Raw genomic sequence first — 27,225 nt, 5'->3', positions numbered from 1 at the left:
GACTTCAGCAAAGCTTTTGATGCAATGCCACTCAGGAGGTTGTTTACGAAGATGAAGACTAGTAGGAAACTGGCACAGTGGAAAAGGGACTTTTTAGTGAAAAGTCAGGGACTGGGAGAGGAAAACAGACAGTGGTAGAGTGTCACCTTACCCCAGTTCAAAGTTCAGGACTGCCCTGTCCCTGCTTTGGGGAGGTGGGCAGGTGTCCAGCTGAAAGCAGTGGACTGGATACCCACTGGAGTTCTTGGTGGTTGCTCTTGGGATGCTCTTGTTGCATCTTCTGATGGTTCCTCTTGATGCTGCAAGCAGAAGGGTGCTGATGGGATATACTGCTGCTCAGAGGGTGCTTCAGAGGTGAACGGTTGCAGACAGGGCAAGGGACTGCCTGTGTCTTTGGGGCTTGCATTGCTTACCTTTGCAAAATGAAGGTTGAGAGGTTATGACTGATCTCTAAAGGTACGCTGGGATAACCACCCGAGTGGCAAAAGGCCATTCTTGGCACAAGAGCATGTGAATGAACACTGCATACTAAAGCATTTTGGCTGGAGAGCAGAGGAGTGTTGGTGGAGCTTTCCGACAGTGGAGATAATGCACCTAGAAATTTTAAGGGAAGGCCTGATGGTACGTCGTGGTTGCCTGTGACCAACCGGGGCTAGACTTGGTGTAAAAAGCAAGAAATTCCTTCTAATGCTGTGCTCATGGTTCAGGTAATGCTGTGAGGAGGAGCTCTCTGGCCGTTCTCTAGACGCAAGGACAATTTTGAAGCAATGTACTTAATTTTTTTCAGAAATGGCAAGACAAAACTTGCGTACTCAGGCAGTGTCCAAGGACATAAATCTGGAAGGGACAGACTTCCTAACAGCACTGGTTCCACGGATGTCCTCAAGGAGCTGACCCCACTGCTGGCCATGCTGGTTTGACCAATTGTAGCTTTTAATGAGTGCTATCACTGTCTGTGTTAGGTGGACGCCTATGCAGATGGTCGAATTTGTAGGCTTGGTGAGTTGCACAGCAAAATCTTCCCATGGTGTAGCACTGCAAGATACGTGTCTCTCATGGGAAGAGAAGGTCTGGAAGGATTTCCTAAGGGATCCCTCCACAGAGAGGGGTTTGCTTTACCCTGCTGCTAATCCCATCCTAAGGTCCCAAGCAGGGGAGCTGCACCTGAACTGCTCGCATGCTGAAGCCGCTGCACGTTGCTGTTTGGCCGTGCCAGCAGGTCCGTACATGGGAATAGTGCAGTTGCTGAAATGGGACCGCAGCTGGAAACCCTGCCCCATGGTTTCATTAAACACCCCTGTCCTGCAGTGTTTCTGTTCTGAGTGGGACAGGGACGTTCAGGGAGCCCCACTCTGCTCTTGCTTCAGTCGTTGCAAATGCAAAATAGCTTGAACCTTTGCCTCAGTGTAACCAAGTTAAATAGAACTTGATTCTACATGTCCATTTTCCTAAAGTATATCTGTTTCAGCCTGCACAGTAGGCCTGTGGCTGGAGCTTAGAGATGGGAAATGTCCCAGCGGGTCTGTTTGACTGCAAATGGTGTCACTGACTGCAGCGTGTGGTCGCGTTGTGCTCTAGGGACAGTAGCACGTGTGGTGCCTTATTCTGGGATGTAATGCTCACTTCTTAGTTCACCCCGAGACTTAAAAAACATATATAAGTATGTCTCTCTATGTATATCTGTCTTTTTTTTTTTTTTTTTCCCAGCCCAGGAAAACCGCTCTGAAATCTGAAAGATGGGCTTTGTGAATTCCTTGTGCTAAGCCTAGGTGAAATGCTGAAGGAGACCTTTTGCCATGTAAAAAGGTGGAAAGTGGGAAGATTATTTGTTGAAATGTAACAGGGCTGTAGCAGTGTACCTGTGCAGTGATGGTGGTCTGGGGTGTATCCTGGTCCAGGTAATGATGGTAGTATCTTTCTTGCAGGCCCAAACACGAAGATGGAGTGTCAGAAAATTATCAATTTTGGAAACCAGCTTCTTCGCAGGAAAAACGTGGACTGCACTCGAGAAGACAGTCGGCTCTCGCGATGCCTCAACACATTTGACTTAGTGGCTCTGGGTGTAGGCAGCACTTTGGGTGCAGGTGTCTATGTATTGGCTGGAGCCGTGGCACGGGAGAACGCAGGACCTGCCATCGTTATCTCCTTCTTGATTGCCGCCTTGGCTTCAGTGCTGGCCGGACTCTGCTATGGAGAATTCGGTGCTCGAGTTCCTAAGACGGGATCAGCTTATCTCTACAGCTACGTGACCGTGGGCGAGCTGTGGGCTTTCATCACAGGGTGGAATTTAATCCTCTCCTATGTTATTGGTAAGTACGGTGGGTGCGCTGCGAGACCCTAGCATCAGACCGGGACGGCAGCCCGGTTTGTAAGATCAGCCTTGTTTGGGCACCTGCATTACTGTTACAAAATAGGTGCTGCACTCTTGCACTCACCGAGGACTTCAGGACCTGTCTGTGGGGCACGTTGTTGTTGGCTCCTGTCAGTTGGCAAGGTGAGTGGTGTGCTGTGGGCTGAGAGTTTGTCCTGAAGCTGGATTATTGCTGCTACAGCTTCTTTTGAATCTCTGCATCATCCCTGTGGCATCCCCTGCCCGCTGCACGCTTGCCAGGGAGCAAAAGCGTGTCCTCTCTGACGAGAAAGAAGCCGCTGACGGAAGGATGCTTTTACACAGCAGCATCTGTACTCCCGGCTAATAAAGGATTAATTCCTGGTCCCTTTGAGACCTGTTTAAAGTATCTGGAGATCAGAGTTTTGTTTCGTGAATGGCTGCAGGATTAAGTTTAGGATGATCTGCCGGTTCACAGTCTCTGAAACATCCAAATCAAATCCCTTCTAAGCTCTTGACTCCCACTAGGTGAGGCCTTGGATCAAGCTCAGACCATGCAGTGTACAACTCAGCTGATACATTAAAACTAAGCCACACTTTGCTAATTAAGGATTCGTGTCTTTTCAAGCACATTCTGGGCATGCTGCTTGTCGTCATGCCTGTAATTAAGGCTGCAACCAACTTGCCAGTTGAGAGCGAAGACTTACTAGTTAAAATGAAAACCAATGTTATGCTAAATTAATGAAGGGAGAGGTTTTTTTTTAAATGCATTTTATGGGGTGTGTAAGTGTTACCTTGGAGATTAGTTTCCATGGTGCTGGGGAGGGTAAGATCATATCAAGAGTGATATAGTGATATAGCAGCTGCTTGTCTGAGATTGTGCTGGTTCTGCTCTGTGTGCTACCTGAAACCTTTTCCTCCTCCTCCTTTTTTTTTTTTTTTTTTTTTTTTTTTAATAAGAAATGAGAGGATGAAAAGCCAGAGTCAATTAAACTCATCTCCTTAGGAAATCTGAGTCCTGCGGTTCTTTTATGAATCAGGTTCACTGCAAGGAGGGGATAAAAATAGTTTTTAAAAAAGTAAGCATATAATTTCCTCCAGACTTCTAAAATAGACTCTGCTTAGGCTACATGTAGAAAAATTGAACAGATTTCTTGGTGATTTATCTTCTGTTCCAGAAATACAATGATAAATAGTCTCCTCCATGCTCCTCGTGTAGTTAGTTATGTGGCCATTCCCGCTATGATACTGGACTACCAACATGACAGACGTAGCTGTGGATGCTGTCCCAAAAATCTGATTCTGCAAATGCACGATGAAAAGATTTACATACTGAAAGTTACACTCCCTGGACCTGGGCTGGGGCTGGTATTTTTGAGATTTTTTTTTTTTTTTTTCCCTCCTCTCATAATGGCTTTTGAACCACTGCCTCAGTTTTTATTTCAGAGTTGGCTGCTCAGTGTATTATCATGAGGCAGAAAATTCAGTAAAAAATAAGTAGATATTATCCATGAACGTGTTCAAACACAACTTTGTTACTTTTAATTCAGTCCTGTGACAAAAATGCATGTTTGCAACTGGCTTCCTTGTAATTTGGAAGGAAGGGTGGCCAAGCAGGAAAAACAACTGGGGGAGGATGTGAGCTGTAGCAGGTCTCTCTTTCTTTCTCTCACCCCTTCTTTCCCCATGCTAATTGCCCCTCTTGTGAGTAAGGACAGCTCCCAGCAGCTTCAGGGGTGTGGAGGAGAAAGATGTGTTGGCAGGCACATGCTGCAATTCAGAGCCAGGGGTTGAGAGGGGCAGAAAGCCAATTTTTTTCTTAGTCATGCTGCAGAAAATACCAGGTAGTGCCACCGAACCCAGGCAGATTGGTGGGAGCTTGCATCTGTAAGGGGCTCGGCCAGCTTGGTTGCTTTCACGCTGAGGTTCTCAGACATCTGTTCAGAAAGTATCGTGGGGGTGGAAAAAGAAATCCTGGGGTCCCAGAATGGGTGGCCAATAGCTTGTAATTAATTGAAGTGATTTGGCTTGGGGGAAGACAGGTGTGGGGTCTTGGAAGTGGGTGACGAGCAAAAATGCGTGTGCAACTGATCGGTTGTCGTCTAGGCAGAAGGAAGAGGTATCCAGGACCAGGATCTGGTGTGAACTTCCTTCTGGGATGATGTGGGTTTGCGGAACCGTGCCAGATTGTGGGAAGCATTTCAGGAACTGGAAGCTGGTGGGAGCTGGTAATATGATGAGTAACAGCATCCCTGCCGAGAAGCCGCTGCTGGAGTTTTCTGGGGCGCGCAGTGAGCTCCTGGCCTGTGCCTGTTCCTGCCGCGAGCCCTGTATCTGAGCTCAGCGGCAATCCTGGGAGCTGTGCGCTGCGGGCAGGAGCCGGCTTGATCTGGTGAGGTTATGCTGACCCAGAACTAGTAAATCCTCCTGGATACAAGCTGAGTGGCTTTGCACCGTGCTCTCTAGCAACAGTAAGATATTATCCAGGTGTCTGCAATGTTGGAAGAATGTCAGATTCCCCCTGCTCCCTCAAGGCTGTTGGTTACAGAGAGTTTGGGATAAACGGCTGACAGTTACATGGAACTGGCATCCAAGCAACTGGCGTCTAATGTGACATGTGCAGTAGCTCGTTGTTCCTGTCCTAGAACATGATATATTAGAGCCAGGACAAAAAAAAAAAAAAAAGCACTAAAGAAATAGTCTGTTTCCTCAAACTGTGCCAAAGGTAAGCTGAAAAATTGTAATGTGGTATACAATACCTTTTGGAGTTTTTCAAGATTAAATTGATGGCACTGATGTCCCACCTTTTTAAAAGCATTCGCACTGTGCACTTTGCTGTCTCAGTGAACAGAAGAGTCTCCAAACAGGTCTGTTCTGCAGCTTATTTTTATACTGTTGCAAAGCTGCATTTGGGGGGGTGAGTGTTCCCAGCTTTGCTGCAGGTGCTGCCTGCCGCTGCTGCAGGGGATTTAGCTGTAGGTGAGCACGGCCATTGTTCGACACCATTGCAGGTGCTGGAGTCAGGACCTGAACGCCCGCCCGCGGGTGAGGGTGTCAGGACAAACTGTTCTAGGTAGAAGGGGGCCCCTGACGGCATCCTCTGAGGAACTGCTCTGCAAACCAAAACCAAACCAACCTCTTTTTTTTTTTAACTAGGTCATTATGTACGGTAACAATTATATCATGCAATTAGATGCTGTTATATATAGTGTACTGTGTAAGACATTGAGACTGTAATGATAGCCACTTTAATGCAGGAGAGGGAGAAGTTGGCTATTGCCCAAACCTACTTATTTTACACGATGCTGTCACTGTCTGGTGGTAGCTCTTCATTGTTACTATTTCAGTTCTCTGAAATGACTGTTCTGGCCCAGACAATGTCCTGGACTTGGTCATTCTGAGACCCCAGGTTCAGTCCTTACCCCGGCAAGCTGTGCGTGGTTTGGTGCTCTTGGGAACCCCAGCAAACAGCGGCCCTGGAGGGACAAGTCTAAGCACTTGCTGCAGGCAGGAGTCATGCCGCTCGCTGGGATCGTCACCGTGCAATCGGCTGACTTATGCTCAGATAACCCGTAAAGTATACCCGAGTCTTTATTGCCCTCGCATGCTCTAGCACCAAGCAGACCTGCACGTTGCTGCAGTGCAGAGCTTACAGAGCTGGGTGAGTGTTGTGGTCCAGGCTCTGGTGCTCCAGCATCGCGCTGTCGGAGCCAGGCTGGCTTCTCCAAGGTCCTTCTGCCTGGGCTGCAGTCACCTGGCTGGGGCTGCCAGGGATTTCTGCTGGTATGGGAAGAAACTCGGACCTCTCTAGTAGCAGAAATTACCACGTCTGGGGGAAGTTCAGGCTGCTGGGAGCGTAAGGAAAAAGTCAGAGACCCACCACCTGTGTGTGTCACCATCAAAGCAGATGCCAGGCGTGAATACAGGCTGCGGGCTGGATCTGCAGAGGAAAGGCTGCTCCCAGCACCTGGGGAGCACATGCAAGGCTGCTTTGAGGCTCTCCACGGCAAAAAGCCATGCAAGGTGCCCCCTGTTTGGAACACGTGCCAGCCATGAAGGGTGATCTGCATCCTTTCTGTCCTCTGGCAGGAACGTCAAGCGTGGCCAGAGCCTGGAGCGCGACGTTTGATGAAATCATAGGCCAGCACATTGAAGACTTTTGTAAAAAATACATGACGATGGATGCTCCCGGAGTGCTAGCAAAATACCCAGACATCTTCGCCGTGGTGATAATCATCATTCTAACAGGTAAAACCTTGGAGAGGTTTGTGAATCTTGGACCTCCTTCTTCTGTAATTTCATTGTTTGCTTTTGGAATAGGCACAAAGTCCAGATTTATTTTGGACAACATATTAAAGACTCTTTCTTTGCTACAAGTGTTGGATTGACCTATATAGCTGCTGTGGAGTCAGCACAGGGCATAGCCTGTTTACAAGGTTTTTAATTAGAGGGGAGTAGTCTCAATATTTTTTGAGCCACTTTTAAAACCTTCAATCAAATTTTATATAAGGAAGAAAAGAAAAGATGACTTGTTATCCTCAATCAGGTACGGAAGTTTAATCCTTCCCTCCACAAATCCTATTACACAAGAATTTCATTCTGTTGCTCTATCAACCTTATTTCCCCTTTGATAATCTGCCAGTTTTTGGTGCCTTGAGCCAGCAAAGTGAGAAAAAAAATACGGGACTCAGTAACAATCTCGTGTACTACTGGTTTTGGTTTTGTTTTTTTTTAAATACACATGGGCTTCAGTTTGCATCAGTGAATGCAAGACTCCAGAGAAATAAATGTGTGATAAACGGTCAGGACCTTTTTTTTCCTAAAAGTGTGCCAAGGCTTTGATCAGAATTTGTAAAAGTTTTCAAAATTTGTAAAATTAAAATCCTTCTGAACTTTTACCTCTACTCCAACTGGATCTTGCAAAGCATTGCCAAATTTAGACAACTCTAAAAAATTATGCCTCTTGTGTACCCCTCTGTGGTTTCCAGAATGCAGAAGCTGCAGTGTCACCCTGACAAGGTTATCCCAACGTTTCTGACTCTGATCAGGACGGTCATCTTACAGCGTGAGCTGTGCTTACGGGGACAGGCTTCATAAACAAGGGATGCTTTGGCATCTGGGTTTGCATTTGGATCTAGGACTATATTGAGGACTGCTGAAGTCAATAGCAGCCCTCTGTTTTCAGGACTACATCTGAATGGGAGAGAACATTTTCCTCTTAGTTCATTTGTATATAATAGGAATTTCTTTAGATTCAAATTAGAATCTGGTCTTTCACCTCAGATACGATTTACAAAATTTAGGACTCCTCACTTTAGCACTACCGAGGCGTAAAATTATACAGATTACCGATGACTTTATTCCCCTGTGTGGAGCAAATTCCCTGGATTTTAATAAAAAATGTAAACCCATTCTTTTCTACAAAAAGCTGCTGAATGAGCAGCTTTAGTGCCAAATATAAGCACTACAAGTTTATTTCTGCTTGCACTGTCTTGAGCTTCAGATTTCTACAAGGTAACTTACTAGTTTTCCTAGGCAGGTATGCAGTTTTATCAAACGCTTCCCTGATGTGGCTGTCTCAGCTTAATTCCTGTTTTAAAAGGAGGAAAGGTGAGTGCACAGGATGGTCCCCCCTCCTTGAAGTGCCTTGGAGTAGCAGTAAGGACACCCTGTTGTGCTTCTGTTCTCCCTCAGGCCCATGTGAAGTTTTTTACCTTCTCCCTCAGCTGCCACCTTAGATTTGGGGTAAATGTTTGGGTTCTTGAAAATCAGGCACCTGAAAAGCAAATGCGAGCTACCAGAGCTTGTCGTTCTGAGAAGCTGAGCTATGCCTCAGTGAGATGCTGGTTGCCAAAGCCTGTAAATGTGCTCTTCTTCAGAGGGATGCTCTTAAGACCACAGGCTGAAATCCTGCTCTTGCTGAACTCACTGGCAAAGCTTCCGCTGATTTAAATGGGAGCAGGATTCCCGAGATGCCACATTCTTCTGTGTCTTCAGCACTAGAAGTAGCTGTCCTCCTGGATTCGGTCCCTGCTCATGTTTTCCCCTGCTTCTGAGGAAAGTTGAATGTTATTCATAACTTCTGCATGTGGCCAAGACCTCTAAGACAATGTTCCTTCATGGAAAGCCACCCGGGGTGCTTTCTTCAGGTCTCTGAGTGGAGTTTGAGGCTGTGTCTAGGTGGCAGAGCGCTGCGCCATGAGGTGACCAGAGCTGGCCTTGAAAGCGCTAGAAGCAGTTTAGCAAAGCACTTTACCAGGGGTGAATGCCAAATGGGCATGCTGGGTGGGAAGCTGTGTCACATCCCACAGTAGTAATGTCTGTCTGGGCTGGAGTCCTCATCCTCCTCCTGGGTGAGTTAATCCTGACCTACCTGAGCTACTTGGCTTTGTGGAGAAATGAGGTGTGATAAGCTGGGCAGAGCACAGCACGAACAGAGCTGGGATACCTCTGCAAGTCCCCAGTGCCTGCTATCTGACTGCCTATCTGCCTTTTTTTTTTTTTCTTCCCCAGGGCTTTTAATTTTTGGCGTGAAGGAATCTGCCCTGGTGAATAAAGTGTTCACCTGCATCAACATCCTCGTCCTCGGCTTCGTCATGGTCTCCGGCTTCGTGAAAGGATCTGTTAAAAACTGGCAGCTGACTGAAGAGGACATTTACATCACCAACCACAGTATTTACAGAGAGAAGTAGGTTGAATCTTTTCTTCTCAGCTCTGAAATTGATGCATTTTCAATGGCAAGTTTATAGGGGGGGTCGTGGAGTGATTTGAAAATGGGATGGCTCCCTCCTTTGCCAAATACCTTGGAGGCAAAGCTGGTTTTGGTGGGCATTTGCTGAAAGCAGACTGTGGTGATGGTTGTAACTGGTAGGAGGTAGGCTGTGTCAACATGGGCCCTGCTGCAGAACTGACCGTTTCCAGCCTCCTGACCAATACAGCATCCAAATTTGAGAGAAGAGAGCTTTTTAGACAACTGCCTACTCAAGGCTACACCAGGCTGGCTCTGGTGCCTCTGCGAAGCCATGACCAAGTATAGCTCTGTAGTTTCTTTGGACACTTGGGCAATATCCTTGAGGCACCGTTGTGCCTTTTGGAGACCTTGTCCCAAATGCCTCAGTAAAATGAAGGCAAGTTGCAGGTTATTTCAATGCATTGCAGCAACCACATCACAAATCCATTTTTAATGACATTTTGTTACTTGGCCAAAATCCTGTCTTCCTATACAGGATCAAAATTAAGGAGCTTACAAGGGTTGCCAGTGATACAAGGCTGTTCAATTTTTGCTTCAGACTACAACACAGAATGAGGGCCTTTAAATTTCTCCACGTACATCAACTCAGTCCTGGATTGCTATCTAAACCCTTTATGCTGGCCTGCAAGGAAGCACAGTTTGGCAAAAACTGGAGAGATTCATAAATGTTGCATGGATCAAGTTTGGCTTGTGTACAAGCCGCTTATTGAGCCTCTCAAATTTGAGCAAAATTCAGCCTGCTGCGAATAGATTGCTTCTATAGGAAAGGTCCCCCCTTCTTCCCTATTGCTATTCCCATGCAAGGAGCAATTAGTGCAATAGCTTCAAAGTGTAACTGTAGCACTTTGACCTGTAGCACTTACTATTTTTGTAAAATCTGTCTGGGGTTTACTTTACTTTATCATTATTTCCAGCACAATCCACATTTGGGTTGTGCTGTTTCTGCAAATAACAGGCCAGTTTTCATCTAAGTCTCAACAGAGCTTCTACAAGAGAGTTCAGACGCTTACACCTGATAAAGCTTGCAGATTTGGGATTTACTTTAATTGCCTTAATTCATCTTTATAAAGGCTTTTCCCTGAAAAAGTGACCTAAGTCACTTGAACTGAAGGATATGTTATACATGACTCAACACAGGCCCATGGATCTGGGGTCCTGATCCAGAGTGCACTGGGATTAGTACGTGTCTGTCCGTTGACTTTAATGAACTTTGGATGAGGCTCAGCAAAGCATTTGGTGTGTCAGGGATGCAGGCTCATCTCCTCCCACAGGGTCGCAAACACGGTTTGGGAATGAGCTTGGCACAGGGAATTTTGAAGCTGAGAGTGGAGGATTGGGTGGATTTTAGACGGTCATGGCACCCTGCATTGCTCTCTGATGTCTACTCACCTACACTTTATCAGAGTCCCTTTTAGGTGGAAAGTGGATGGTTTACATGTTTTTCAGTCTTCAGCTTTCAGAATTACATGTTGTGCTTTTTCAAAAGCTTATGTTTAAAAGAGTACGTCTATCTACACACATGCAGTAATGTTAGCATGAATATTAAAATTCCTCTCCTATTTTCTCCCTGTCTTGCCCAAGACATTTTTATCCACCCCCAAAACCAGGTGGTGGGAATAAACCATGAACCATTTTTATTCCGTGCATTCTCCAGACCATTGCAGGCCAGTCCACAGCTCAGCAGTGGGTAGGGCTTAGCGTTTTGCCTGGTACTTATATGCTAGTGTGTGAAAGGGAGAGCGTGTTCCTTTGAACTTCGGCTTTGGATTTTGTTATGAGCTATATGAATAGTTTTGTTACTCCCACCTAGGCAGGATGACTTCTAACCCAGTGCCATGCCTTTTAGTCAGACACAGGAAGAAATGCTCTACGGTGTTGGAGGGTTTATGCCCTATGGATGGAAAGGAGTCCTCTCAGGGGCAGCCACGTGTTTTTATGCTTTCGTGGGATTTGACTGTATTGCTACTACAGGTAAGAGGGAAGATGTCTTCATTCTGGTTATGGACCTCGTTGCTGGTAGACTGGCTTTCAGTAATGTTGCACAGCACAGATAATGAGTAATTCAGGGCACTGCATTCATCACCCCTCTGAACCTCAGCCCAAAATACACTTTTGGCTCAGCTGCTCCTAATAGTCAAAGTGCTGAGTATGTCCCTGTCCCTGGGTGCCTGAGTGTTGACTTCTAGCTGCTGTGGCAGGCAGCTAGACCGTATAAGCCACAAAACAAGCTTTCTCCCTTCTTCTTTGCCTGCAGGGCCCAATCTCATGGATGGTCATTGATGACACTAACCAGGTCAGACTCCACAGAAAACATGTCCAGCTTTACCAGTTAGGCAAACAGGGAAGGCCCAGGTTCAGATGCCTTGTATGACTGGTGAAGTTTGAACCTCTAACTCCAGATGATGCTTTAATCAACAGTTTTTTTCTGGAGCAGGGTTCTTCAGTGCCTTCAGCTGAAGAAGCTCCACTGGCTTAGTGTATTTAAAGAGCCAGAGAAAGAGGGAGCCTCTGGGGAGTCATCTGTAGCCTAAAGCTGTGCCTCAAAATCAGAGGGAGTTTTTATCTCCAAAGATTCAGAGATCTCCTTCTGAGAGAGCAGCCATCAGCATTGTCATATTTCTCCTGCCTAAGAAGAATCTTAATTCCCTGGAGAAAGGAAGGATTATCCTAAATTTCACATTTGGCAAGAACTGAGTTGCTTCAAAGCTGGAGCAGAGGGAGGAGGAGATCATCACAAAGACAGATAAAGCAGTACTGCCTCTTGTTCCAAGGAGTTTGAGGAGTGCTGGCTCCATTACTCCAGTCAGCCCCAGGGCCTCTTCTTGGAGGAGAAACACATTCATCTGCCTTTGACTTACAGGTGTATAGGTCTCTGCTTATTGGTTCATCTTCCTGAAATGCCAAACCTCAGGAGCTCTTGCTTTCAGAGAAGTGCAACTTTGTAGGACAGGGAAGGCTCAAAGTTGCTTCTTAATTAATCCCTGCCTGAATTTTGAGGATTTTTTTTTTTTTTCCACACATTTGTCCCAACTTGGTTGTTGAAAATTTTCTGTAAAAACTAGAGGGGGAGTGCGTTTTCTAGGAGGGATTTTCAAAGATCCATATGATTTCCAGGTGCTGTGCAAAGTCTGCCTTTCCCTGGAACTAGGCTGCTCTGGTGCTGTGTTTGCTGTGTAGTAGTTCTGGTGGAGATGCTAACTGAAAAGGTCACCCAAGTATTTGCCCTACAAGTGCACAATCATTTCTTGTCACATCATTTGTGATCATTGAACTCTTCCTGGGGCTGCACTACTAGTGGGATAGCAGGAGTAATTGGAGGTAAAAATAATCCTTTTTGGGGAAAGGACTATTTTTAATCCAGATTGTTTCTGTGCCTGAGTTTACAAGGCCTCCACAAATGTTTGTCAGAAGGTGTGACAGGAGCAGCAGAAGTGGGAGCAAACAGGCTCTGGTATGCAAAGGGGATGGGGCAGGCCATCAGCAGCATCGTGGTCAAACAGTGCTTCACTGCCCATGAAGCCTTCGAAAGCCCCAGCCAGCGTGCCCCAGGTTGGGATAAAGTTTTTGCTCATCGTTTAGTTGCTATTTCAATTTCTTCCTTCTAGGCGAGGAGGTAAAAAACCCCCAGAAGGCCATTCCTATTGGCATCGTGGCATCTCTGCTCATCTGCTTCGTGGCTTATTTTGGCGTGTCAGCTGCCCTGACGCTCATGATGCCTTACTACCAGCTGGATACCAATAGCCCTTTACCCAATGCCTTTAAATATGTGGGTTGGGATGGAGCCAATTACGCAGTGGCTGTCGGTTCCTTGTGTGCGCTTTCTACGAGGTGAGACACTGCTCTTCCTTTGTGCATCTCTCAAGGCAAACATGTATCTCCGGCTCCTTTAAAAAATGGTGCATGTCAGGGCTTTCCCTTCGCTGTGTTCCCCTGGGTCAAGGGAGCCGAGACCAGGATGAAATTCAGAGCTATTGACTTCAAAAGGACCAGGATTTCACCCTGTGATAGATTTCAGAGATGCGCGTGACCAGTATCACTTCAGAACTCCCATCTTAGCAGCAGACCCAGCAGGTGCATCTCTGCAATATAAATCTGGATTGAGTGACTAAGTCATGGAGGCAACTCTGCAGTGCAAGCACGGTTTGCGTGCAAGACGTCCTGGCCTTCCGGGTGGAGAGCAGACTTGTGTCAGGTAGTGCAGGGGGCATCTTCTGGAGCATATGGGGCTTACCATATCCAGGGCTGTCTGTCTGCAGGTTGCCTGCAGGACAGCCATCTGGATGGGAGGCAGGGCAGACTGGAGGCAGAACGTGTCATCTTCTCCTGCACTCTGGAGGCCTGTTGTTTCAGATCAACTTAGACTTATTCAATTAGTTGAGCAGCTCATAGAGGCTCATAGAAGTTACAGCTCTTTTGCTACCTGAAAGTCAGGCTGTTCATGCCCCGTGGCTAAGTTTGGGTATCCAAAATCTTAGAGCTGCACCTTAGTTGCCAGCTGTCAGTAACATGGGTGTGCGGAGGGAGCCCTTGAAGAGGAAGCTGAAGTGAATGAAAGCCACCTGTTCTGTGTTTGCACTGCCATAAACTTGCTTTCATTTGTGTGCCTGCGCTCAGCAGGAGGTGATATAAGTAGATTATTTCCCCCTTCTGTGTCCTTAGTCTCCTCGGCTCCATGTTTCCGATGCCTCGAATAATTTATGCTATGGCAGAAGATGGACTTCTCTTTAAATTTTTGGCTAAAGTCAACGAGAAGAGAAAAACTCCAGTAATTGCAACAGTGACATCAGGGGCCGTTGCAGGTAAGATCCAAAGACTTGCACGAATGTGTGGAAAGGAGACATAAGCTCATCCTAGGGGCAGATAAGTCCGCCTGACTCTAGCCCACTTATTAATCGGATGTATTGCACAGCATGACATCCCAGAGGGTGCCCTGGGTTTCCGGGTCATGCCCTGGAGGGGCTGGGTGAGCATGAATGGCTTGCTCTCTGCCTGTCCCTCTTTCTCAGAGTTCATTGCTGCCATCCTGTCTCACACCAAGAATTGCCTTCATCTGCTCCCTGGGTGCTCTGCCGGCCTTAAAAATAATTAACCCCCTGCAAGGTGGCAGCCAGTGGTGCCCCAGCATCCTTGTGGCTGTTGGCCTGGCTTGGCTGAAGACACCACACCGCCTGCGGATAGCAGCTCGGCAGAAGACGCCAGAGCAGCCGGAGACAGGCAGATGGCCCCTGTGGCACTGGCATTTGTTAATCAGTTAGTCACAGCTGGCAGCCATCCTGTTTTCCCCTTCCCTCTCCTGGCCCCCAGGAATACAGGAATTAAACCTCCCAGATGGCAAGGATGAGCGTCTTGCCCTCTTCTTGCAGCCGCCCCCTTCCTCACGATGCCTAGCAAAGAAGAGAGCCTTGCTGCTTCCTCTTTACCTTCTGCTGCAAAGGCAGGGTGAGCTGTTATTACAAGAATGTGCCACCTTTGGTGGGGAGTTGCTGCCGGACTGCTGCCCTGAGCTCTGAGCTCCTGTGAAGGGGCTCAGCTACTGCCGCTGGGACTTGTGGAGCCTCCTCACAGCTGCTTCTCTCACACCTTCCTCTTCAGGTGTCCCTGGGTCCAGACTGGGGGGAAAAAAGAGCCAGATAAAGTAAAAAAAACATGCTTTGCAGTCCCTTCAGGTCTCCTCCGAGTGGTCTGTAGCGCCTAGGACCAAAGCACACACGAAGCTGCAGGGACAGCACTTGCCAGCTGAGCTTGAAGGTTGGGTTGGTGGTTGGGCTCCAGGTGGTGTGTGGAGGGACGGGCTGGGCCAGGCTTAGCTCTGAGATCCCTGCGCTCTCATACGACCGGTGGCGTCACCTGGATGTCTGACTGTGGCGTCTGTCCTCTGCTTACTTGCTGCTGCTTCTGAAGGCCTTTAGACAAAGTTCTGTACAACCAGGGGTTGCCTGGAGGATGGCAGTCTATACCTTATTCTGGAACCCCCACAATGAGGCATGCTACCTCAAGATGCCCTCCTTGATGCTTGCACCAGCCTGGTTTTGCCCCAGCTGAGCTAGACACTGGAGCGGGGTGCTGCCCATCCTCTGTTCCCTCTAGCTACTTCCAGGAGATAATTGTGGCCTTAGGGGTGCTGCGGCTGGGCCAGGGGACTCCAGCAACGAGGCTGTGGCTTAAACACTTGCTCATTGCTGGTAGTTGGGTGAACATACCCATATGAGACAAGCAGGCTGGCATTTACTGTAGTAAATGGTTCCTCTAGTTCCAGCTAGTGAGGCTGAGCTGGGACAGCCTGCAAGACTCGGGGTATTCATGCACCAAGTCCTGCCTCTCCTCATCTCAGGGCAGCTCGAGCTCCCCTGCTGAGTCCTGAGCAAGAGTCATATATGTGCTGCATCATCGTTAACGCTCCTGAGATGCGCATGTTCTGCTGTGTTACTGATTTTTTTCTTTCCTCTCTCACCTTCCTCTCTTTCTACAGCTGTTATGGCCTTTCTCTTCGACTTGAAAGATCTTGTGGATCTCATGTCCATCGGGACTCTCCTGGCTTACTCCTTGGTGGCAGCCTGTGTGTTGGTACTGAGGTATGGATGTAGAAACAGCTGCTCTTGTATCACACAGACGTGAATCCACACAGCGATCAGATGCCCTCATAGCTTCCATGGACCCAGTAAAACCGTGAACATCACCTATAAGCATGTGAAGAACTTGTTTCTTTAAGCTCATGGGTGATTGTGTTAGGTGGATCTGCAAGGGTGTCCTCTGAACTTGGTTAACCCTTGGTCTGTGCTGCTCCTGATGTGGTCAACATTGAATGCCCTGGGAGATACGCCAACGGGTGGGGATGAGAGATGGGTGGTCCTGGATGCCTACGTCATCATCACTCTTGTTCCCACTGGGGATACAGTTTCAGGTCATCTTACTTTTGAAAGGGGCTTCAAGATAAAGCTAGCAGCAGCAAAAAAGCTGAGCATGTGTTTCCTGGATCAGTGCCTTAGTGCGTGTCTTTTAGAAGTGCTGAGTTCCCATAGCTTTCCTAACCTAAGCTGAAAATTGAGTATCTTCATTGCTTGGCACCTCACAGACGACAGCACTCTACCCATGAGGACTGTATTTTGAAGATTGTGTTACTGAAAAATACCTTTGTGTTCAATGATTTATTCAGTCTGGTGGAGGCTTTTTACCTGCTCACACCAAATGCATTGAACTAAGAACTGTCTCGCAGCAGGTGAAGGGCCAACACTGTGCTGTAATACAGTTGCTCTGAACCTGTGCTGTCCACCCTGTCCCTTGAATATTCTTGATGATTTTCCTTGCCCTTCTTACTTTTCCTCTGATTTCTCAGTCCCCTCTTCTCCATACAGCTGTAAATGTTTTCTTAATTTATTTTTGCAAGCTGCTGTACCCATTGTATGACATCTTCCTCATCGCAGATTTGCAGAGCTGACAGCCTGTCTTGTAGCAGCCTGGGCAGTGATTTGGCTGCTCCACTGGCTGCCTAATGAAGTAGCAGCTGAATTGTTTCCCAAGCTGTAAGGTCTTGCCACTAATACCCTGCTGTGGCTGGAGCCAAAGATTTCACTGCATTTCTCAATTTGCAGTCTTTCACAAATGCCCTCATTGCAAACACATACCCACAGGAGTGATTTTAAGGTGTCTTTCAAAATGGCCCTTTCCTTTAGTCTGGCTTGTGGCTGAGTGTCAAGGGCAAAACCTTCTGTAAAGGAGAGCTGAGGCTGGAAGAGCGTTTTTTCTTCAGAGCCACACGGTTGTGCATCAGTACCCTGTTGAATGAAGTGCTGTCCACGCATGCAACAAAAAAATTACCATTCTTTGTTCACCTCTTCCTTCCCTATGTGGCAGCAGACAATCTAGCAGAAGAGATGGGGATGGAGGAGGATGGGGCACCAGGAATGTCACCGCAGGGTGTGATACCTGTTGAGCTGTTAGCTTAGCCACCTTCATGCCAAAATGCAAGAGCTGAACTGCTACAGATAACCTGGTGGCCTGGTTATGACTGTCTGTCTGTCCCCCTGCCACTTCTGTCTCTGGTCCTCACTGCTATCACTCCATCATGTTTTGGTGACGTGGATGATAGTGTTTATGAAGGAGCACTGTTCAGTTTAAAACACTGACATTACAACAGAGCTGTAAGTGATAATAGCTGACCATATTTGTTCATGTTATGACGATGTTATTCCTCAGATTTCTCCCTGAAACAGAAGGGTGTAGATGTTATGTGTGCCTGTTCTGGTGCTATAGTGATCTGGGGTGCAGCCGTGGCTATCTGTGTGGCTTTTAAACAAACAGTAACCTGCACCAAACCAATATGCTCTTTGTTTCGTTTCCCTTTTCCTAGGTATCAGCCAGAGCAGCCTAATTTGGCATACCAGATGGCTAGGACAACAGAGGAGACAGATAACAATGAGTCTGTGAGCACCAGCGAGTCACAGGCTGGATTTCTGCCAGAGGAAGAGGAGAAGTGCTCCCTCAAAGCCATATTGTGTCCCCCAAATTCAGACCCTTCCAAATTCTCTGGCTCGGTGGTGAACGTCTCCACCTTCATCATTGGTAAGCACTGGGCAGTGTGGCTCTGGGGCAGTGAGCCAGCTGGTAGGTAGGTCCTTGTACTCACCATGGTGGGAAGAAAGCTCACCTCATTGCTGTGATTTTGATGAGCTCTTGTAATGGCCAAAATAACTGAAGATTTACAGATTAAATTTATGACTTGAAAAGAAATCCAGAGATGGGGTACATGTGGGTATAGGGGGAAGGGCATATCTTACATATCTCTTACAGTTAGCTTTTTCACATGTTGCTGTTTTGTTTGCAGAGCTTTCAGATTCTGCTTTGCCTGCTTGTGGTTTTGGTTTTTTTTTCCCCGTTCCTAAAAAAAGAATCAGTAAGCTTTTCTGTCTGTTCACAGGTTTCCTTATTGTGGGTAGCTGTATCTTGACTGCCCTTGAGCCAAGCATTCTGATAAAGGCTGTATGGATTATTGCTGCCATCCTTGTTCTCGTTGTCAGCTTCATTATATGGAAACAGCCTGAAAGCAAAACCAAGCTCTCCTTTAAGGTGAGTGTCCTGGGAGGTGTAGCTAGAAAAGAGCTGTTGGGGAGATGGTTGGAGGAGGAAGTGTGTTGTTGGCCTGTGTCAGAAGGGGGACTTGGCCAAGTGGACACACAGAGAATATAGGCATGATGTGAACTCTTCCATGCAGGGCTGCCAATAGAGCTGATGGTTTGAGCTCTACAGCTAGCGTGGCTGTAACCTCTCGTAGTCTCCACTCATTGCACAAAGGGATGTCCTACCAGAGCCGAGACCAGCCTCTGAGCGTGGTTTCCTCTTGGGGTCTAACCTCAAATGTCAGCGTAGGTGCTCTGCTGCAAAGTGCAGTATGGCAGAAGAAGCGTTGTGGCAAGCCTGCTACTCAGCAGTGCCTGTGGGCAGAAGGAGATTTGGCACAGAAAGAGGGACTGAAGGGGTTAGCTGAGAGGTTGGAGGAGGGAATCAGAAGCAGAAGCCACGTGGTCAGATCAGAGGTGACCATAGAGGACTTGGAGAGAAATGTAAATGGTGCTGGAGTCCAGGAGAAGCTGGGAGGGCAGAACCTGCTGCAGAGATGTGGCCAGAAGGGAAGGGCAGGACAGTGCTTTTGGAAGCAGATGGTTATAGGATATGGAAGAGACAGAGACTGGAGGAAAGGGGGATGGTTTTGAAGGGCCATGTCACATCGTGGATACAGGAGAGAGAACCCAAGAAGCAAGCTTGTGTGTGACCCGTCAAAGGGGTACCCACTAAAAGGCTCTAAGAAAGTGCACTCTCATGTCCTACTTAGTCCCCATGGAGACTAAGGGATGACCATTCTCTCTTTAACAGCCTTAAGTATGAAGAACTCTGTCATTTTCCTGCCTTGTCCAACCACACCATCCTTTCTATATTAAACAAACAGTGGGATGTTTTGGGTTTTTCCCCAGTACAATCCTGCAAGTCATGTTTTATCATATTGATTTCAGGCTATTTCCCCAGCTTATTAAATTAGTTTTGAATTCTAATCCCATCCTCCAAACTGCTCTCATTTTTACTGCTCTTCAATTACAGTTTTTCAGTAAATTCTCTGATTTTAATAATTTAATTGAACCAGCATTGCCCAAAGTAGTGTTTGCAGCTCATCTTGGGGAAAGATGAACTGGAAAACAGAACTGGAAACAGAAATGTCCAGGAGCAGAAAACTTCGGAACTGTAGTCTAGACTGTATTTTCTGAACTTGCTTCTGAGGAGGTCTCTTTGCCTTACACTCAGGATACTTCACCTTCTTTTTTTTCCCCTCAGCCACTACCCTGTCTGAGGAAAAAAAAATTAGACCTGTCACTGCTAAATCTGTAATGGCTGTTTCTTATCTCCTTGTTGTCGTTTAGACATTTACAACCTGACTGTCTAGTGATTTTTCTCCAAAGTCTCTGGGAATCCAAGGCTGACTGGTTTGTTCCCCAGTTGTTTTTCTGTATTTCTTTTTAATAGGTAATTTGTCTCCCTTCTCCAGTCTTTGGAGACCTTACCAGTCTACCAAGAGCTCTCAGAGATGCCTATTAATAGTTCAGAGATCACTTCTGCAGTCTCTGGGTACATAACTCACCCGCCTAGGGAAATTTCATTTGTCCCTACTGACTTGACAAAACCTAATTTAGAAAAATATTCTTCTTCTGTTTTCTAATTTGTGTGCCCATCCCCTTTCTCTAATGATGTGAACGGCTGCTCACCATAAATTTGGGGTTTTTTTTGTGAAGCTTAAATCAAGAAAAGCCTACATTTCAGCCTGTTTCTTTTTGTAAGTCTCCTTTTTCCTTAGGAGTGAAATTCATGTGCCTCTTGGTTTTACCATATTCACAAACCTTTCTCCTGTTATAATTTGTCCTTTCTGATTTTGTCTTTACATGCCTGTGCTATTCTTTATATTCTGATTCTTGCATTTTGGCTTTACTGTCTTATTCTTCTTTGTATCTCAGATCATTAAGGCATTTTTGGTACAGCTGCACTCGTCTCTTACAATATTTCCTGTTTTTCTTCTGCTCTGGGAAAATTTGCTCTATATTGCTTCATTATCTCGGTACCTGCTGGATGAAGTTCCTCGGGTCCCTCCTCTGACATTCCCCTTACCTTCTCCTGGTCTTCAGTAGGTGCCTGTCGTGATGCAGTCCTTGGTTTTCCTTCTCTCTCCTTTGCCCCACAAGTATTTAGTATTGCTGCTAAAATTTGCCTCTTGCCTGCTTCCAGACCACAAAACGAGGGCAACCATTCTTAAAACAGGTGAACAACATTGTTCACATCCCTCTCCCACAGTGGATTGATGTCCTTTATTTTCGTCTAACCTTGCCTTTTCTCAGATCTGGCAGCTGAAGAGTTGGTAACAGCCATCACTTCCCATTCACAAGGGATGCGATGTTCTTGCCTGCCCATCGATCTGCCCTGTGGATGCAATGTATCTGTCTTTCTTTTTCAGGTACCTCTTTTGCCCCTTCTTCCTGTTGTGAGTATTTTTGTGAATGTTTACCTCATGATGCAGCTAGACCTAGGCACATGGATACGGTTTGCAGTCTGGATGCTCATAGGTGAGTGTGAGAGAGTAATAAAATGCTATGTTTAAAGTCACTAGATTTTGTTAACCATAAATATGTTGTAGCATTCCAGGGAGGGATTCTGCACTCTCATCATCCTTGGTCAATCTCAGTGACTTAAATGAAGCCATTTAGGCAGTGTGTCTCAAGCCTTGTTTTAAATTCAAGGGTCGTGAAGCCTTTGTGAGGACAAAACAACAACCCACGAACCATCTTATGGGTCTTGTTACCAACAAGAAAGCACGCAACATTTCTTGTTGGCTGGCCTTGAACTGCAGTCCAGGTGGTGGGTCTTGTGCTTCTGGAGCTGGAGGAACTGAACTGCATCCCAAGGCGCTCCCAGTAGCCATGTGGAGAAGGCTGAATTGTCTGAAATGCCCAGGGAATTTGTTACGATGAAAACAAGTAAGACTAGCATCAGTTGCGGATGTATTTTACTGAGATGGAGGCTGTAGGCACACAAACGGAGAGAGAAAGCTCTCTGCAAAATGGACTGCAATGAACTCGCTGGAAAGCATGAGAAGTTTATTCTATAATCAGCCCCCCCTTTTGGGGCCTGGGTGGGTTGTGTTTTAAAGACTGGTGCCTGTGTTAATGGCTTTTTTTCTAAGGAAGGTAGTGGCTGTCCGCTAGAAGCTAGCTATCAGGATGGCTGGACTTATCCCTGGTATAACCTGTGTCGATCGGTGTTAGTAGTGGTTTCTGTTTCCTTACAGAGCTAACGGTGCCCTCTCCTCTTGGCTTCTGCAGGCTTTATCATCTACTTTACCTATGGAATATGGCACAGCGTGGAAGCCACCTACACGGCCTCAGCAGATGCAGAGAGAAACACGGACGCTGGTTCGGACAGCTGTAAATGACGGCATGTTTGGCTTATGGGCAACTGGGGAATGGCTGCAGTGAAGGATGCTTTGTGGTGGGGATCCTGAACCAGGTTACATCTGGTTAATCAGTAATGCAAGAATAAGGAAGGGTAATGCAGGACTCCCCGCCAGCCCTGTTGCTGCAGCTTGCAGTTTGCTTAGTAGCACAGTTAAAAGGGATCACAAGGAAAAAAGCCACACCTCTGGCATACTCCCGGCGACACTGTCAGCTAATCTGGGGCTATGCGCTTCCCTTCCTCCCTCTTCTGGTTTTTGGTTGTTTGGGTTTTTTTTTTTTTTTCCAGTGTGTAGAAAGAAAACTGCTTCTGTGTGCCAGTTAACCTTCAATGCTGCTATGAAACCAGGCCTCACAAAGGTCTTTCTTTCAGTAGCCCCGGGAATTACCTCCCCACAGATACTCTACCTGACTATACATGGAGCAGATTTTGCAGTGCTACTGTCAGGCTTAGACCAGATCCATCCTTCACCCGATATGAGCTGTACCCGACGTGTACGCACAAAAAAAAGGCTCTCGCCAAACACCGGCTTTCACCTGGTTAAGAAAGCACCTGCAAGACTTGCATTCTTTAAAGTATCAGGTCTCATAGTTTTTGTTGTATTTAACTTTTTTTTTAACTACGTACTCATATGCTTTAAAGCGCACTGCTGCTGTGAAATGTTGGGAGGGTTTGCGGTGGCTGCTTGTCGGGTGAATGGTCGTTTGCCAGCGCGCAGGTAAGGCCAGCAGATGTTTCTGCTGTCTGTACACTCAGCAGAGGGATTGCTAGGTTTAGTCATAAAACTACGTGGTGCAAGTACTTGAATGGCTCAAAAAGAACGGGTGTCTCCAAAGAGCCGTCCTACCTCTTCGCCTCAGGCATCACCAGCGGTGCGGCTGCAGTGGTGAGGTGGCTAACACAAGTGCTCGTGAGCCCGGCTCTGACAACAAGTGGGGACCTATTTTACTCTCCCCGCATCAGTTTGTGCGCCGGCCGCGTGGCGTTAGCAAAGGATTTGGCCATGAGACTGGTCTGGCGTCAGCGGGTGGAGCGCGTTTCTGCCCCAGGAAGGGGAAGCACAGGAGGATCCTCAGGGGCTTGAACTTGATCCGTGAGCATAGGGTCTGATGTGCTAAGAGGAGCTTTCCCTTTGGGGCTGGAGATCATCTCCAGGCTGTTGTGAAAGGTGAGAAATTTGGAGTTGAGACCAGGGTCTGTGTTTGGTTGGCATTGCCTTGGTTTTGCTGTAGGGTGCAATTTTTTTTTTTTTAATTCTCTCTAATAGCTTTCCCCAGCCAAATTCACTGCCCTAAAAAAGGCTTGTTAGACCATCATGAAGGTGGGCCATGCCCATGTAATGCCACTGATTTAAATTCATGCTTCAGCTTGTACTGAAAAACAAATTGTAGAATCACAGAATGGTTTGGGTTGGAAGGGACCTTTGAAGGTCATGTAGTCCAGCCTCCCTGCCACGGGCAGGAATATCTTTCACTAGATCGAGTTGCTCAAAGCCCACTCCAACCTGACCTCAAACACTTCCAGGGATGGGGCATCCCAAATAGATACTGCAGAAAACCCTTCTCCCAACCTGAGTGGATGCTGTCCTAGGTGTCCTCCACATGAACACCAGACAATCTTTAATCTGTTTGTCAGCATGGCTCTCGCTGACAAAAGGCACGGGCTCTCGTCCCCACCGCTCAGATGGAGAACTGAAGAACAGACCCCTGCATGACTTGACCAGGGTCTCACCAGGCATCTGGTGCAGCAGAAAAGGGGAACCAGATCATCTCCTGGATTACACAGCCCGACCGTGGACCATCTCTCACAGGTTTCCAAGAGAGACTTTACAGCCTTTCTGCCCACAGAAAACTTTTGATCTCGGCTTCCTTCTAGTACGCTGAGAGGCTCTTCTTGCCAGGGTTGGAATTGGAGGGAGTGAAGGCAATGTGTTCATTGCCTCCCAGGTGCATTTCAGGGTGCGTTTTGAGTGCAGTTCCCCCCACAAAATGAAGTCAAGGTCTGCTCCAGTCGCTGGGTCTTGACCTTCTGCCAAGCCTTTGCACCTTGTGCATATAGAAAGTCTTGCTCAAGCGGAGAGAGAAGAATATAGAAATTAAAAGCCACTAGGTTGAGGTCTATTTTGTTCAAACACAGGCAAGGTTGGTACTGTCCACAGCCTTCCAAAAAGCACTGAAGATATGGTGGGAGGGGAGGTAAGGATGTTTTTCCCTACCTTGGGTACCAGATTCTGAGCAATTAAGACATTCAGCAATGACTGTTTGGGGGTGAATTCTGACTGGAAGTGTGTTTCCAAAGAAATTTATTTAAAAATATGCAGATTTCTTGCTGTATGTAATTTTTTTTTTTTTATAAATGTTAACTTATTTTTGTTGTCTACTTAGGGATCTGTTCTGGTATTTATATTCCATAACTTTGTTTCAGCTTTTGTGGCATATAATAGCAGCACATAGAAGAAGGGAAAGTCCTGATGGGGGGCATTTTTCTCTGAGAAGGTTAATAGGAAAACCTTCCTGTGTCACCACATTTGGTATTTAAATGTGCCATTACCTGTACCAGCCCCAGAGCCACCCGCTGCAGATTTGCTGCTGGAGGTGAAGATCCTTAGCCCCATCTCCCACTCCTCCATCGTGACTTCTTCATCCCGTCGGTTCCCTGCAGAACCGGCGGGTGCTGCCGTCGCTCTTGCTCGTTGTTGCTACTCACCGTGAAACAAGGCGGTGGAGGGAGCCTGCAGCCCTGCGCAGTGTCAGGGAAGCGTTAGGTGTCTCCTGGGCTCTCTGTCTACCTGCTTCCCCCGTGTCCAGCTGGACCAGGGGAACCTCCTGCCTTCCCCTTTGCGTGACTTGACCTGGGGAGTGGACTGGTGAGGAGGTGATGAGTTTGACACAGCTGCGTGCTCCTGCCCCATCCCCTCCTGGCCATGTCCACCCCTTGCTTTTATGTTTTGTAAGCTGAAAGGCAAATTTAACTGCCTCTTTCTAGGACGTCAAGGACTTTGCTGAATGGGTGGGTTTTTTATTATTTTATTTTTTTTTACCATCTCTGCCTCCCTGCTGATGTCTGCATGTAACATATATCAAGCCAGATATCTTTGAAGACATGCGACTGCTGCTATAACCTTGCTGTTGTGGACGATATGCTTTCATTCATTTGATCTTTTCTTTGTAAATACTTCAGTCATTATTTTATTATGAGACTGTTTTGTACAGATGCAGAGCATTTTGCTGTATGAAGAGGTGGGAATGGAGAAGCGATGCCTTTGCTCAGCACGAGAATAGATCCTTTTCTGCCAAAGCCGAGAGGCGTAGTAAAAATGGCCTGCCTGATCTTTCGGGGCAGGCTCTGGCCCGAAGGACTGACCTTGTTTCAGCGTATTTGGTTGCTCCCAGTCTGCTCGCTTGAGAGGAGCCCTCCGGGGAAGCTGTTGGAAGGGTCCTGCCAACTGCTGGTGGACAGCAGGCGGAGGTGGGCAGCAGCGAGGCTGCAGCTTGCAGTTATATAGCAAATCCAGACACGTAGCCAGCCAGCCTTTCTCAATGGAAAATTGCTGTCAAAACAGCTTCCCCGCACACATACCAAAATTGAATTGTTTTGTGCAAAAATGGCTAGATTTTGCTTATTTGCTTACGGTTCTTTGATCACTGAAAATCATTACCGGCTGGGTTTCGGCTTCATTTCGCCCTTTTCCCATCCCTCAGGGTGGAGTTTGCCACCGGTTCGGGCAGCGAGCGCCTGTGCCGCAGGCAAAGCGCTGCTGGTTTGGAGCCGATCGGACCCATTTGTGCTTGGGCGCAGCGGGGGAAAGGGGGCTGCAGGGGACCACGCTGGTGAAAACACTGCTGGTGCTGATGCCATGTGTTGCTGTTTATTGCCAGAAGGGTTAAGTTTTAGGTGGCAGTGCTTGCCCTGGATGCTCTTACCCTTCGTCCATCCCGGATGAAAACAAATTCCTATTCATAGTGTACAGAGCGTGCCTGTCACTGCCTGCTGCCTCCATTCCTGCTAACTCAGAGATCAGAAAGCAATATGATAGGATGTTATATTTGTAAAATCTGCTTCTTTAGTGGTTGCATTTCATATACTAATGAATTCCAGTGGGATTTCCTAAATTCCGCCCCCAGAAAGCCACATACAAGTGAGCATTGCTGTCATCTGCCCAAATGAATGAAGGGCAAGACGCAGGTCTGGCAGGCTGGAGGGGCTTGCTTTGAAGGGGAGGAGGAGGAGTGGTGCTGGTTTTCATGCAGCTGGCTTCCTTGCCGTCCCTCCCCTGCATGCGTCTCGACACCCTCCCCTTTCGAAGGAAGCCTCTTCCCTCTGGCAGAAAAAACATCTCTATTTCTAAACCCTCGGATAACCTCGGGACATCCGCTGGGCCCAGCTTATATGGGCAGGTTCCGTTTCTTCCTTCCCCTTACCAAAAAATTGCACTTGTTCAAGGCTAAATCGATATGTACACAGTGAACCAACGCTCGCTGCCGGGCACGCCGGCATCCCACAGGCGAGCCGAAGGCAAAGCTGCCTCGCCGGTCGCTCTGCCTGCTGCCGCTCCCCTCGTGGTTTATCATTCATTTCCCACTCCAGCAGCAATGCCTGCCCCATAAACCCCCCCGGGCTGCCTTACGCTCTGCGTTAACAGTGGGGTCCCGTGGGGTGTCCGACACCCAGCTGGGAACCAGATGATCCAGGAACGTCTCTGCTAGCAAGAGCCAGACCTCGATTTTTCTCAGGGTATTTGCTCCTGGCTCACGCTCCGAGACGAGAGGTTTGTCTGAGACCTGGCAGCCAGAGGCACCTCTGCCTCCCCACGCCGTGCGGGGCGGTGGTTTCGGCGGAGCGACTCGTGTTTTCAGGATAACGGTGGGAAGCAAAGCGTTCCCTTGCAGCACGTTGTGCCTTCCAGCTGCGCTGGGTGCAAGGAGCAGGAGGAGCCGCTGGCAGCCCGGAGGCGGTGTGCTAGCAAACCTAGCGTGAGGTTGGGTCATGTCAGTAAAGGGATTTTTACTGACCGAAGCCATGGAAGAGTCTGTATATTTTTATTTTTTAATTATTAAGCAAAATGTAAATACCTTTCTGTTGTCTGTTTGATGGTCTATTTTCCTAATGATTTCTCAGAATTTCTTATGGGCATGGTAAATAGTTTTAATGCTTGTTCTGCAAACAAATCTATTTTTTATCTTTTTTATCTTTGTTTTGGTCTTTGTTTTGGTTTGATTTTTTGGGGTTGTTTTTTTTACCGTGTTCATGTAGCGATTAAAGCCTTAAGTTTTAAAATGTGAACCTTACCGTCAGAGCACAGCGCGGGTGTGCAGCTACTTTTTATCCTTGCGACACTGTAAATACTTCTCCCCTGAACGATGCTTTTGGAATTTGAAAATTCACTTGTAATTATGTGGTACAGCATTAAAACATATTTCTCGATATCCAAATAAGTTATGCCTATCGTTTGTCCTCATTTGCAAGCCTGCCTCTGTTTTCCAGCTTGTTCCAGTGTCTGCTGGCTGTCCCAGTCTCTGCAGGAGAGCACTTGCTCGGGGAGCTGCTCGTGTTAATTCTGCCCCATCTTTTGGGTTTGCTGAGACTGGTGGGACAGTATGTAATTTGGGAAATTTACTGCAGGCTGGGGTCTGTGCTCAGTGCTGAGCAGCTTATTGCTGCT

At 47.3% G+C, this 27,225-nt stretch overlaps 1 protein-coding gene across 1 annotated transcript; it reads left to right on the top strand.

Moving 5' to 3' along the window:
- Positions 1–1,906: 1,906 nt before the first annotated feature.
- On the top strand, positions 1,907–26,998 carry SLC7A1 (solute carrier family 7 member 1). The gene is made up of 11 exons (XM_052813045.1): positions 1,907–2,309; positions 6,419–6,577; positions 8,843–9,017; positions 10,927–11,051; positions 12,686–12,908; positions 13,740–13,879; positions 15,550–15,652; positions 17,428–17,639; positions 17,995–18,143; positions 20,569–20,677; positions 21,434–26,998. Exons 1-11 carry the CDS (start codon positions 1,940–1,942, stop codon positions 21,541–21,543), a joined length of 1,875 nt encoding a protein of 624 aa, XP_052669005.1. The 5' UTR covers positions 1,907–1,939; the 3' UTR covers positions 21,544–26,998.
- Positions 26,999–27,225: the final 227 nt, after the last annotated feature.

The sequence above is a fragment of the Harpia harpyja genome, chromosome 17 (assembly GCF_026419915.1).
Source record: "Harpia harpyja isolate bHarHar1 chromosome 17, bHarHar1 primary haplotype, whole genome shotgun sequence".
Taxonomy (NCBI): Eukaryota; Metazoa; Chordata; class Aves; order Accipitriformes; family Accipitridae; genus Harpia; species Harpia harpyja.
The sequence above is the reverse complement of the archived record's forward strand: the minus strand, read 5'-3'. Positions and strand labels throughout refer to the sequence as shown.

What these genes read in the sequence shown, in the direction of transcription:
- SLC7A1 (XM_052813045.1), top strand. Translation starts at nt 1,940, where the DNA reads ATGGAGTGTCAGAAAATTATCAATTTTGGAAACCAGCTTCTTCGCAGG. An exon ending in CACAGTATTTACAGAGAGAA is followed by an intron (nt 9,018 to 10,926) that starts GTAGGTTGAATC and finishes CATGCCTTTTAG; the next exon opens with TCAGACACAGGAAGAAATGC. An exon ending in GACATCAGGGGCCGTTGCAG is followed by an intron (nt 13,880 to 15,549) that starts GTAAGATCCAAA and finishes CTCTTTCTACAG; the next exon opens with CTGTTATGGCCTTTCTCTTC.